This window comes from Necator americanus, chromosome I (assembly GCF_031761385.1).
Source record: "Necator americanus strain Aroian chromosome I, whole genome shotgun sequence".
Taxonomy (NCBI): domain Eukaryota; kingdom Metazoa; phylum Nematoda; class Chromadorea; order Rhabditida; family Ancylostomatidae; genus Necator; species Necator americanus.
The window spans coordinates 6291092-6305160 of NC_087371.1; the positions used below are offsets into that span (position 1 = coordinate 6291092).

Sequence of the window (14069 nt, forward strand, 5' to 3'; positions counted from 1 at the left end):
AAGGTTCGAAGCCGTCCTAGTGCTCACCAAGCCTTTCATCCCTCCCGGGTCGATAAATTGGTACCAGACTTGTCTGGGAGGATACAAGCACTGATTTGACACATCGGCTAACCTCCGTAAGTCATTGTGTAGGCCAGTTGCACGTTCGTAAACCTCAAACGATTCTGAATTGAAGTGAACGTGGGGGCGCATCCCAAGCGGAATGATTAACGCCAGACACTTTATGTTTATCTTTATTCTTTAATGTGGAACACTTCAGAATCGCTATAGTGACATAAATCTTAAGAAATATCCGCTCAGTTGATGCTACAACTGCAAAACTGCACTCAAAACCGTAATCTATTCTTTTATTGATTCTTTCATGTTCATACGATTTCATACGGCGCAACGTGTGAAATTTGAAGGGAAAATATTAGTACTCTACCTTTGAGACAACATTTACATTAATAATAATAATAATAATAATAATAATAATAATAATAATAATAATAATAATAATAATAATGATAATAATAATAATAATAATAATAATAATAATAATAATAATAATAATAATAATAATAATAAAGTAAGGGATTTTTTTGACGAATAGATAGGTACGGCAACCCCTTCGGTTCCCGCATTCACAGTCGATTTCAAATGTGTTCAACCAGCTGACCGCGACGCGTGTGCGCGCGGTAAGCGCGGAGACGCTAATGAGCGTGTGCTGCAGCAAACGCATCACGTGCTCTCAATTGAACATATTTTCTGTATTCAAGGGACGTAAGAACATTTTGTTTTCTTGTAGTAAAAATGATTTCTAATTGTTTAGTCTTAATTTTTTTAGTTGTAAAAAAATAATACAATTCCATTGAATCGTTTCCTTTATAGTATTATATTATTTAAATTTGATTAATCTATTAAATGAATCCAGACTAGTCTAATACCAATTTTTCGACCCCTAGAGTGATGAGTGGTTTAGTTGGTCTGCGGCAGCTTTGAACTATCGATCGTGCAGTTGCAGCCGAATCACTTACCGGCTGTGCTACGTCCACTCTACCAAATCAACCGAAATCACAAGAAGACATAAAAAGTACAGCGAAACGGCAATAGATAAGGCAACGGTGACTCATCTGCGGACCACGTGGTCCAAAATAACCCTTAAAACATGGTTGTTCTGTGGGCGATTGGCGATCAATGGAGCTTAATATTACAGCAACGCTGTTGTTTTTTTTTAGTTCTCACGTGATTCATGATATTTATCTCAATTCTGAACTCTGCTGCTTTGAGATATACTGTATACTTCTCAATAAAAGTTCGTGGGGTCCTGCGCTGATCAGAAGTACTTGCATAGAGATTTTCGCAGCTAAGGAATATAGTGGTGGTATTGTCCGGGCTTGATAATCCCTTTCTAGGCTGCCGTTAGGAAAATCAGGGGTGGATGTAAGATTTTGTACCGAACTGTATATATGCTTTTTTCTGTACTTTTAGTTTATAGTTTTTTTTTAGTTTGCAAAACTTAAAAAAAAAAACAGTTTTTTTTGCATTTTTTGCTATTGTTTGAATGTTGTGATGCCGAAAAAAAAACCGGTAAATAACTCCATATAATTCGATTTTGAAAAAGCTGCGGCGGTGAGGGGATATCGAGGTTTTTCGAACTTGTTTCTAAGAAAACTTCTAGTTTTTTTGCAGATAATTAACCTAATAAAAACCTAGAAAACATTAAAAAGAAACAGTACTAATAAGAAAACATAAAGTAGTATAAATCTTGTACATGTATTTTACATTCATTTTCATTACCATAACATTCCTAATTCGTGCTCTTACTAGTCTTTTCTACGAGGAAAAAAACTTTCTTTACTATTTTTACTGCATACCTTCACAAACTCTAGCCATAGCTTTTAAAAAATTAAAAATTATCTTTAAAAACGAATAATTACTAGAACTATCATTAAAATTATTTCATTTAAAAATTTCTCATTTAAAATTAATTTTTGGGTAATACCACATTTTATATAGCTTTAAAATTCTTAAAAGCGAAAAAAAAAAACTCTCCTTACTACTTTTTCTGCATATGTAAACTTAAAACTTAAACTTACTTTACTTAACTCAAGAACCTAAAGGAACTTAAAAATTACCATCTAATGAATTTCTTAGTGTTCTGCTTTTTTTTTGAGATTCTCCAACACGGACGGTTTTTTCACCTTCACACCATTTTCTCCACAGTAATAATTCAGTTGGCTGTAATTTTCTTAGTCGAACAAATTTATGGATGGAGAAAATGTCCATTCTTAAATCGTCACATGACTATTTGTCAGATGTTCGAGCTTCGAAATTCCTTCGGCCATAAACGAGCAGAAAATTTATCACGTTATTTTTCTGGGGCGTCATAAATTTGAGTGGATTTCTAAGCACTCCAGGAAAAATCCCCTTGGATAATCGGTCACGTAGTTGCGCTCATCGCTTCGTGGTCCACGTCCCACCAATTCATCTATACGATTTTCTTTCCTACACATATGTATAGTATGTAAATTTTCACCGGTACTTATCAATAGCGCTACCGTTCCGTTCTGAATTCGATTAAACACCTGTTTTGTTTTGCGAGGACGACGACAACGGCGGACGGCGGCGGTGACCGAAGCGCACAACTTCATCCTCGGCTCGGCTATTGATTTTTCCTAAGATTTCCCGGATAAACCGCGGCGGCGATGACGGCGGTGTGGTTTGCGTACTAGTAGTCGAGGCTGAGGGTTTTTTTTTGCCCAGAATACATTTCCATCCACCGTTGATTGCATGATTTTCTTCTTTTGATGACTGCAAACGTAGAACCAGTTATCCGGGCATCAATCATCTGAATCGTACTGTTAATCTATCAACGTCAAGCCAATCGACGTTAAACATACGATCGTTTTTTTCATGGATGAATCCTCCAATCATTTCTCCTAGCCAGTTTCTATGTGTGTTGCACTCCTGACGTCGTCCTATTGTAATTTATTATTCCACGTTCAACGACGAGCACTTCGTCCGGATTTCATATGGATATTTATTTATGTTTTATGTTTATTTGCATTATTATAATTTTTCCTTTTATTTATTTTACATTATTATATAGTAATTGCATTCATTTATTTGCATTGAATTATTTATTTATTTATTTATTACGCTCAAGGCATGCGAAGAGTAAGTGAGGCAAGAAATGAATACAAATAAACAATAGAAATTCGAGCAAGAAGAAAGGAGTAGAATGAGAGTGAGCAGTATTATTTGATACTCATTTTATATTTTTATTTTCATATTTATTTAATATTCCATGGTTATTTTATTTATTTATTATTCATTTTATATTTTTCTTTTCATATTTATTTTATATTCCTATTATTTGATATTCATTTAATTTTTTTCGTATTTATTTATTTTATATTTTATTTATATTTACAGATTACGCTCCAGAAGCTACCTCAAATGTAGGTTCAGCTCAGCTGAACTCACTATCTAATGATTTGCGATTCCTGGATACGATAGTTAGAGGGGTACGGTATACGGTACAGTAGCTTCGTTTCGATGTAAATCAACACATACATATAGGCGTTTAATAGGTTCGGAGCGAAAAACTTCAGATTCGGTCGACTCAGCATTGCATTCACTGCTTTTATATTTTTCTCTTCAAGCGGATATACAAATAAATACAAATATATAAATAAAAAATATAGAATCAATTACATTCAAATCAATTCTTTTATATTCACCTCTTCCAGCGGCGCCTGCACGCAGCGCTGGACAGTAAACATGTAGATTTGAACGGTGGATCGTGCTCTCTATAGGACTACGAAAGGTCAAAAATAGTGCAAAACGTAGCTGAGGCAAACCCCGTCACTCACTCACTCACTCACCTCCTTCTCTCACTCGATCACCCGCCACTCCAACCGAAATTCGAATCTTGAGGATTGAGTTTTTTTTTCTGGGGGGGGGGGGGGGGGGGGAGAATATGTCGTGTACTCGTCTCCTCTTCGTGGAGCTTCCCTGAAAACAGCAACGCTGTTCATCGAAAGTATTTTCAGTGAGATTCCACAAACTTCCAGAATGTTCTTATGATCTCACTCATGCCGTTTGAAATTTTAGGCTCTATAAATCTTCAGAAACAAAAAAAAAAGTTCTGTTGTTTTTGCAAATTTGATATGTTTACACTTTACTGTTATTTTTATTTGAATTCTTTCTGAAAAAAATTCTGAAAATGAAAATTGTGAGTGATTTCCCTGATTTTTTTGTGTACCTGTTTATTATTTTTATTATTGTTATTATCATAAATTACTTTTGAAAATTTGCGAAAGCGTGAATAGCGCTCGCAAGAGAGGCGGTAAATTCTTGTTTCCCTCGTTTTCGTTTCGTTTTCTCGCCGCAACGACGTCCTGCGAGATGTAGCTGGGAGAGGGCCGTGGAATTTATTCTGGAATAGATTAAAAGCGGTAAATTCTTGTGTCTGCTTGGGTTGCACTTCGGTTTCGCCCCAGAGACGAAACGCCATGTGAGATGAGGGCGGTGAGAAAATTTTTGTGCGTGCGCAATAAAATATAGGCGAAAACAACAGTCGATATGTCTTCATTCGTTTCTTCGTTCATTCGTTCTTTCGTTCGTTCATTCGTTCGTTCGTTCACTGTCTGAGCCGAGCGGCGCGAGCATTCGAGCGTTGCGGTGTTCCGTTCGGTAACCGTAAGTACGAAACGTCCTTTGTTTTTATCGAACATTCTTACATCTATCACCGATAACCGTAACAGGATATGTCCGATTAAGAAAATTGAGGATAAAGCATGCTACACCTCCTAAGTTATTGTGATTCCCTCTATATTCTATTTATCTTCATCTTTATGCTTATTTCTTCTATTTATTTATTTGTTTTTGATTGCCATTCACAAAGCTGACTTAACATCTTTTAAATTGATTTGATTCCGTACCATAAACGTTAAGGGTTATAGAACTAGCTTGTATTTCAAGACATAGTCGGCGCCACATATGTTTACACCCGTGACCGCGACGCGTACGCCGAAATTCGCTCATACTTTTTTCATCCGCCCCATCGTTCTTCGTCTTAGCGCATTGTAGTTGTTTGAGTAAGTAAAAAAATACCAGCACCAATATGTTCGTGACCACAAAACGATTCTGTCTTATTGAAAATTCTTTGTTTTCCATAACTTTATGCTTATATTATCGAGAATTATGAATGTTTCAACAGGAATTCTTTTCTATGAGAACCACCTTTTGTTGAATACCGCTCTCGGCTGCGGAGGCTGCATTTCATTCCTCTGAGTCATCCGTGCTTCACACAAAAAGGTCCCACTTAATCGATTACCGTTCCTCCACCTATTTAGAAAGTTGCAATTACTTTTTCGCTCTTTGGGTTGCGAAAACCGTGGATTTCATTTAATTGCTCTACAACCAGGATAGAATACTTTTGATTTATAGATTTTATTGATCTATGACTTACCCCTTGATATTGAAGTGCAGCATACTAAGCCCCGACTGATTTTGATAATTGACTGTGCTGTAGAAGTAGTTCTAGCGGTAGAACTAACTCGCCAATCAATCTATAATCAATACAAGACCCATCATTACAATCCAATACATCAATCCAATACGATAAAGTGGCCAATCAATCGATAAAAATAAATCTTCTCATGGAGTAAAACTTATGAGACTTATTTCTTAAGGACTTTGAGAGAATCTAAACTTTAGCACTAATCATTTAATATTAACCATGACTTTTTAGGAGATTTTTACAAAGTGGACCAAAAATGACCGTATAGTAGTATAAATAATAAATATGGGTTATGTTCGTGTATTTTCGAAGACAATGGGCGAAGTATAACAGTTGAAAAAGTTAGAAAAAAAACAATTAAAAATTTTGAAAAAAACAACGAGAACTCATTCAATATTTTCAGCGTGAAATTTCTCTTAAACGAAATCTTCGAAATAACTGATTTGGACGAGCTATTTTTTCCGAAAAGCAATTTTTTCATTGAAAATTGAAAAGACAAGGAAATGAATCCGAATTTTACTTCGGATTTCGGAGGAACGTTTAGCTCATATTTCGCGCTATACACTTGCACTTTTTTTCGGAGAAGGTTGAATTTCCGTATGTAACAGGAGAAATTTCCCGGAAGAACGAGGAAAATCCCAGAATTTGATAAGTTCATAGCTTGGAATTTAAAGTTTTATGAGTTTAGCGAGATTTTGGAGTGATATACAGAATAAAAGATAAAGTGCCTGCCGGCGTCAATCAATCCGCTCGGGACACACCAACGCGTTTGACTTCAACTCAGAATCCTCTGAGGTTTACGAACACGTCTGGGCTACAGAATGAGCGGCGCGGTGTCGCCTACGCGTCAAAAGTCAGTGTTTTTATCCTCCCGGACAAATCTGTAACCAATTCGTCGAACGCGGAAGGATTAAGGGCTTGACTAACTTACTGTGGCTTCGAACCGTCGACGATACAGTCGCAGCCGAACTTCTTACCGATTGAACCATTCCTGATCCTTTTCTAGCACTTAAAACGGTAAATTTAATTTTATTTTAGTTTTATTTAGTGTGCCATGGTGATGCGGTGAAAAATTTATGTCCGGCTCAAGTTTTTAGGATAAGCGTTTTATTATTTGCATTTTATTCATTTTTACTACTATAACATCCATTTTTATTGGCTGTTTCCAATAAACAGCGGGGTTTTAACAAATAAATAATTAAATATTAATAAATAAATAATTACATAAATTAATATTTTAATATTAATAAACAGTAGTTTTTGCTTTGGACCGATATACGGCATCAATGTTTTTTTTAAATTTGATTTTTTGTTTTGTCTTTGGACTGAGATTGCAAATTTATCGACGGACATTTTTTAATTTTTTAATTTTTTAATTTTTTTTCCGCCGTTGAACCGACATTGCAAACTTATCGGCCTGACATTTTGACAGCCATGATTAGCACTTCTAATCCTCGAATTCAAAACGCCAAGATTCAGGGACAATCGAACGTTGGCAACACTTCTAATTTCTCTTTTTCTTCTTTTTTTTATTTTATTCTTTTTTTCTTTGCCTTTTAAAAGACTTGACAGGTTTGTCGTGCACTTTTTTCAGTCACGATGTCTTCCAGTTCCGATAGTTCTTTGGTGGATAGAAATGTAGAAATGTATCTTTTATGGATTTTATCGATTTTATTTTATTTTTATTATTATTTATTTATTTTATTTTATTTCATTTTTATTTTGTTTATTTTTATTTTATTTTTATTTTATTTGGATTGTAGAACCAGCGAAGATAGCTGTAAGGAGTCCAATAATAACTTGTCGTATTTGCTAAGCAGTCCAAAAACAAGTAATCCTCTATGAGAGGACAAAACGCTCACTCACTTCAACGAAACACTCACTCACTCAAAATCAGTGCCAGTTGTCCATCATTTTCCCTTTCTCTTTCGTCTCACTTCTTTTCTTTTTCTGACGTTTCACGCGTTCGCCTGTTCTATTCCCATTCCTGCACAGTGTATGAATCGCCAAAAAAAAACGAAGAAAAAAAAACTGGCGAGCACTTTTCAAATCGCGCATGCAACGGTGACAAGCTGGTTTCGCCAATTTTCCAATTCTTTTCATGCTGGAATGGTTTTTTTTCCCCACGAAAAATTCCGGAAAATGTTTTCAACTGTCATAATGTTCATTGAAACATGGCGGAACCAGAGTTTCCACAAAAATTCGTCAACGCTTCTTGACTTCCTCGCCTTTATTTCTCTCTCATGTCTTTTTTTGTTTTAAGATGAATGATTTGTTGCGAAATCGATGTTTCTTTGCGCTCTCTTCTTCATTGTTGATCAAAATAAGATAATAAGATTAATTATAAAACTGGTTATTAGATAATAATAATAATAATAATAATAATAATAATAATAATAATAATAATAATAATAATAATAATAATAATAATAATAATAATAATAATAATAATAATAATAATAGGGTAGGTCAAGAGAAAGAAAACTTCTCCAAAGGGAATTGTTTCCCAGAAAAGAAATTTTCCTGCGATTTTCTCACGTCTGGGAAAGAATGGTAGTATAACTGCGTCTAGAATTTCAATTTAAGAAAACGAATATTCCAGAAAACAGTGCACGAATCGCAAAAAAAAAACAAAAAAAACCTGCGAGCACGTTTCAAGTCGCTCATGTAACGGTGACAAGCTGATTTCACCAAGTTTCCAATTCTTTCCATGTTGGAATGGTTTTTTTCTTTCGGCAAAAAATTCCTGAAAATGTTTTCAACCATCATAATGTTCATCGCACACGCACCGTATGTTCACCCGGGGAACCGCAACGCGTCTGCTCACATTTACGATATTCCCCATCCGCTCCACGTTCACGTCCCACTTCTCCTTCTGCACTGTGCTCTGAATTAAAATGTGTATTTCGTGTGCAATCCGCTACGGAACGCCGCCCGATTCGGCGCCGATTCTATTCGCGCACGTTTTTGCTGTTAAGTAAATCTTACGTTGTGGTGTGTTAGGGCAGTAAAATGGATACTTAACATCCGAAAATCTGATGAAAGATCTTTTTTCTTTTCCCATATACAGATGTCTAGGGGACTTACGTGGCCACTAACGTCATTTATTTAATTGCTACACCGTAAGAAGTACGCGTTTCAGGAATGTTCAGCGTAGTGCTAATTAAGATTAAAAAACATAACTAGTAATAAACAAAGTGTAATGATCCTGCCGAACCAGAAGTTTAAAGGCATCACCCCACGAATCTGAGTCTGGTACGGACTTCAGGTGGAGTATTCGTATACGGGATCGTAGATTATGGGGAGGGTGATGATTCCGCCCATTTCTTCCTAATTGCCGTAAAAAACCGTCCGGAAGATGCGGTGAGTGCACAAGGCTGGCGCGCTCCAATCGAACTCCTTGCAGAAAATAGCGCGCCGGAACGCTCGAAACCGTATCTTCCGGGCCGTTTTTTACAGCAATTAGGAAGAAATGGACGGAATCACCCTTCTCTCCATAATTTACGATCCTGTATACGAATACTCTACCTGAAATCCGTACCACCTCAAATTCGTTGGGTGATGCCTTTAAACAAGAAGTTAATTCGACTACGTTAGTTACATCTACAATTATCTTTTTTATTTTATGACATTTTGGATTCCTGGAGTAAATACGCGCATCTACATGTTTCTTTTTCTTTCTATTTTACTGTTTTGGCTGATCCTCACTAACCTTTTCTTTGTCTGATTTTTTTTCGTTTTTTTCCCCATTTTTCTTTTTTTTTACTGTATCTTTCACATTCAGAGACTCAGACTCTTCAAAGAAAGAAGATTTGAAGGATAACCGGCGTTAATTAGCCCTCTTGGGATGCGCCTGCACGTTTTTTTTTCGACCCAGAATCGTTTGAGGTCGATAAATGCGTATGTAACCTCCTGGTGAATTCTGGCACCATTTTATGTGATGACCCAGAGGGATGACAGACTTCATTGGCCCTGGGGCGGTTTCGAACCATCGACCGTCAGTGCAGTCGCAACCGAACCTCTTACCGATTGAGTATACCTCCTTATTGCTTTAGTCGCGAACCGTCGATCCCCCAACCTCTTACCGATTGAGCTATACCTAACCCATATTTTTTTGCATTTGAAACAGTAAATTCAATGTAATTCCAGTGTTTTTTTTTCTGCTGTACTGTGGTGATCGGGTGAATAAATTCATAAAGAACTAGTCCAATGCACTCGCCGCATTGTTCGTCTTGGATTTGATTCTAGAAATTTCGTGCTGACTTACGTAGAATCGCCCTCGCCCCTCAATTTTCATATGTATGCACTGTGGAAAAGACTGGAAAAGCTTCTAAGCTTTACACAAAAGCCCCGGAAGAAAGTGCTGCACGTGACCAGCACGGTCCGACGTGCACGTTGCATGAAAAAGAGAGAATGTTCTAGAAGTTACATTGTTTCGAGTGTATAATCAACAAAGCGTCAACAAAGTGATTAATCACCCTCGACGATCATCCTCTAAGACTTCTCCTCGGACACTTTAGTACTTTATTCTAACCCCGTGGTCGTTCCGTTTAAAACACTCCACTTAACCGTTATCCGTTTATCGTCGGCGCTTCTCAGGATGCTAACCACAAAAACCACGGCGCCTCCTGGCACTGTCTTCTCGTTCCCAAACACGCACTCTCTCTCACTCCATTCCCACCTGACCTTTTCATCCAAAAACGCACACACACAGACACACGAAACCAAACGTTCCGATGGGGGCCAGCTGTAGCTGTGGAATTTCGTATCCGAACGCTTTGACGATCTGCATCCACTTTTTTCCCTCTCTCTCTCTCTCGGCTGCAGCCTTTCGGTAATCGAGAGGGAGAGAGGGCGCAGCTGTGCTGCCCCACCGAAATGCATTCGATCTTGTCAATGTGGATTTATAGTGCCCTTTTGTTCATATGACGATGACTAGCATACCTAACGGCAATCAATACTTGTCCGTCGTTTCATCTCGGCTCCTGAGCGCTGTGCTATAAAAATAGATCCTTCAGATTAAAGTGGTTCCAGGATCGCTCATGTTCGACTGTCTGTGAATCTCAGCATGTCGAAACGTAATTTTAGTTGATTTTCTTGAGCTGTAGCCAAGATCGGTATTGATCGTCTTTATCAAACAACGGCTAACGTTTCGGCGTTATCGTCTTCGTCAGAGCCTGGAAAAATCAAAGCCATTAGTGATTTATCCTCTCAAGCGCCTCATCACCCCACAGAAAGCATCCAAACGGTAGGCAAACTCAAACAGCAACACATTGGCTAGTGCTTACCTCATTAGCTAGTCCTGGTAACGCAACAGACCAGCACGTACCACAACCACGAGTCACAAGGGTTTTATATAGGGACCTTACGGCCCGCCCCGTAGATCAAAACCCGCATTGGTCCTAGGTTCCAGGATCCTAGTTCATAGTTTCATATCTTCTACGCACACATGTCAGTCTGCTGCTCGTAATGGGAGTCATCTTGCTCTGGCGAACCTAAGAGAGGAAATATAATAAATGGAAAAAAAGTAAGAAACAACGTCATTTTTGCGATGCGAGCAGCCAATCCAAAGGCTTCCTTGAACTTTGTGGATTGACTTTGCTGGATTTGCTTTTCTAAGCCGCAAAAAAAAATCATAGATAATTTCGAGCATCTTAGCTTGTGGTGGCATCAAACTCTGCCCACCGTAGCGTACAAGATGCCGTTCACTTCACCTCACCAAAAGTGAGCGGCACTTATGTTGACACGGGTGACCGCGACGCATCCGCTGCAATTCGCACAGTTTTTGCGAGTGAAGCGAATGAATATCTTTTGTTTTCTGCATTGTATTAAACGAGCACGCATCGCAGTTATTCAAAAAATAAGTAAAAAAACAGGTGCGTGTGCGCCGTTCAATATTTTCGTCTAATCACTGCTTGCTCTACAATCAGATGATAGCTTCTCCCTATAAGCTAAGCTGATAAGCAGCTGAAACCGAAAGATCCGAGAAGACCTCCTCAGCGAGTGATACAGGGATTTCCAGTCTCTCTTCACAGACTCGGGCCGACTCCCTCTTATTCTTAATTTTTTTTTTCATTCATCTAACTTAAATAGGATGTCATTGGGCTGTCATTTTAGATTTAATTGTATCACTGCACCTCTTTTTTGTCCAACAATCAAATTCGATTTGAAACGCCTCCGTTCAGCCGTAGTTCTAATCCTTTTGATGAGAACTGATTGATATCAATGATTTCAAACGCAAATCCAAGGACACGTAATGGATACAATGTCCGCAAAATTTTGCGCTTTTTCTGGAAAGATCAAAAAACTGTACTTGCTCTTAGATTCATTATTTTTCTGAAAAAAAAAAACACAACAGTTTCACGCGATAATCAAAATCGAAAAAATGAGTTAAAAAAATAAGCATTTTAATATGCTTACCTTCAACAATTTTTAATTTTCTTTGTTCTGATAAAATATGAAAGTATGAGTCTATGAGCACTTTTTTGACCATAATCTGAAGCTAGGTTTGAGTCCTATTAACGCTGCCCTTCGGCAAATATTCGACGAAATTTTGCTCCTTTTTTTAACAATATCCCTATTTTTGGGTAGATTTCAAGGAGGGAAATCCAAACATATGTAAATATAATATATAAGTAATGATAATAATAAGTATAAACATGATATTTATAAATTGTCCAGAAATTTCCAATTTATGACAAGGTAGAAGAGAGTGACGGTGGCTTACCGCCTCTGCACCGTCACTCTCGGTCGGTTTTTTCTTTTTTTTTTTTGTTCATGCTGCAGAATTGTGCAATAGCTGAGAAAAAAAAATCGTACGTGTGAATTGGATTCATAGAAATAGAATGAAATCCAGCGCCTATTTGATCAGTTGTTGTTTCCCAGCTTCCCTCCCTCCCTCATTCATTCATTAATGTCCACAATGGCCGTCATATTTAGCAGTTAGCAAAATTCAATGCTGTACTGTATACTGTATTATTCGATTCGATTCTCTCTCTCTCTGCCACTTGGAAAATGATGAATTGCTCGTTGATATCGTCTTACTTACACAGTTCTCTCTTTTTACAAGTAAAATTCCAACCATTTCATCCATCTTTAATCGGGCGTTTTTCTTCCGGACAGTACGATTTGCGCTGTTTTCCAGTGATGAACTGTTTGCGCAATGTCTATCGCTGTCCTTCACCTATGTTTTGTCTTACATTTTCGACGGAAATTTTTCGATTACCGTATTTGCTATGAGTGTCTTAGTTAATAACCTATTTTTGACCTATTTTTGATTGAAGTCTATTTATTTCCGTGCTGATATTTGTGTAAACAACAAGTTCCAGGATGGATCTCCTCGAGTATTTTAATATTTACTGTATATATTATTATTATAAGAGATGAGATTAATATTATTTTGAGGGAGTTTATATTATAAGATTTATTATCAGACTATTGCTTTGTTTTTATTTTGATTAATGTATCATATTTTTTATTTATTTATTTCAAAATTCGTATATTATTTATCTATTATGTATTTCAATATTTTGTCATCTTCAAAATCGAAAGTGAAAATTTCCCCCGAACATTTTCATATCTTCCAATAATCTTTGAGGTCTAAAGGAATCCTTGACCTGGAGTGAGGAGCTTCGGCATTCTAGATCACTTTTCAAGGATTTAATTTCCCTTGTTAGGGTGTAAAAATTTAAATCTGCGATCTGTTCAACAAGAAGTTGGTAAAAGAAAAAAAGTAAAACATGCATTCATGTTTCAGGAACACATGTGAATCAGATGTGAACTCTTTTTTTTTACACACTTAATAGTTTCGAGAAACGTCCAATAATCCAAAATCTACGCCACTCTCCAGAAAGTCCCAGAAAAATGCTGGACTTATCTGTGGAACATCGCTATGGTGAGATTCTATAAACTGTCTTGGATTTTTCGCACCTGTCAATGGACCTTTTAAGGTACTTCCGGTACCAGCAAACAGACAACGAACCTGTTGCGGTAGAGCAAAACTTTGAAAATTTTGAATTTTACAAAAAAACGTTTACCTGAAAACCTGAAAATTACCTGTACTTTTACTTGAAAATGACAACCGGTTTCAGGTTCTATCCGAGAAATAAATTTTAAAAAAATATGTAAAAAATTGTATGTATTAAATAAATAATAATAAATAAAAATATGTGTGTATTAAATACTATATGTACTGCTGTTCTGCTGAAAAAAAATTTACACATGAACTGAGCTGCTTTCAAAAGTCAATAACAATTACTACGTAGTATCGCGGATATTAGCGTTATACTGTAAACGTGTAAACATAAACAAAACCTAACGAAAATTACCCTAAGAAAATAGGGTAAGAGCTTAACTTTTCCAACCAGGATTCTACCTTTCTAATTATTCAATTCCGTTCACTTTCTTCTTTATTTCATTGAAAAAATAAGGAAAAAATCGCTTTTATTTTTGGTCCAATGGACATAACCAACAGAAGATTTTTCGGATTTCTTCCGATGTTTACCTAGTCCTCAACACAAATTTAGATAACGTATCAAATATTTTCATGTTGTTGTTGTTG

General features: G+C 36.8%; 1 protein-coding gene across 1 annotated transcript; it reads right to left on the reverse strand.

Annotated features, from left to right (window-relative positions):
- Positions 1-438: 438 nt before the first annotated feature.
- Positions 439-6498, reverse strand: RB195_004706 (uncharacterized protein; the record flags this gene model as incomplete). The annotated part of the gene is made up of 2 exons (XM_064182668.1): positions 439-608; positions 6441-6498. 2 exons carry the CDS (start codon positions 6496-6498, stop codon positions 439-441), a joined length of 228 nt encoding a protein of 75 aa, XP_064033935.1.
- Positions 6499-14069: the final 7571 nt, after the last annotated feature.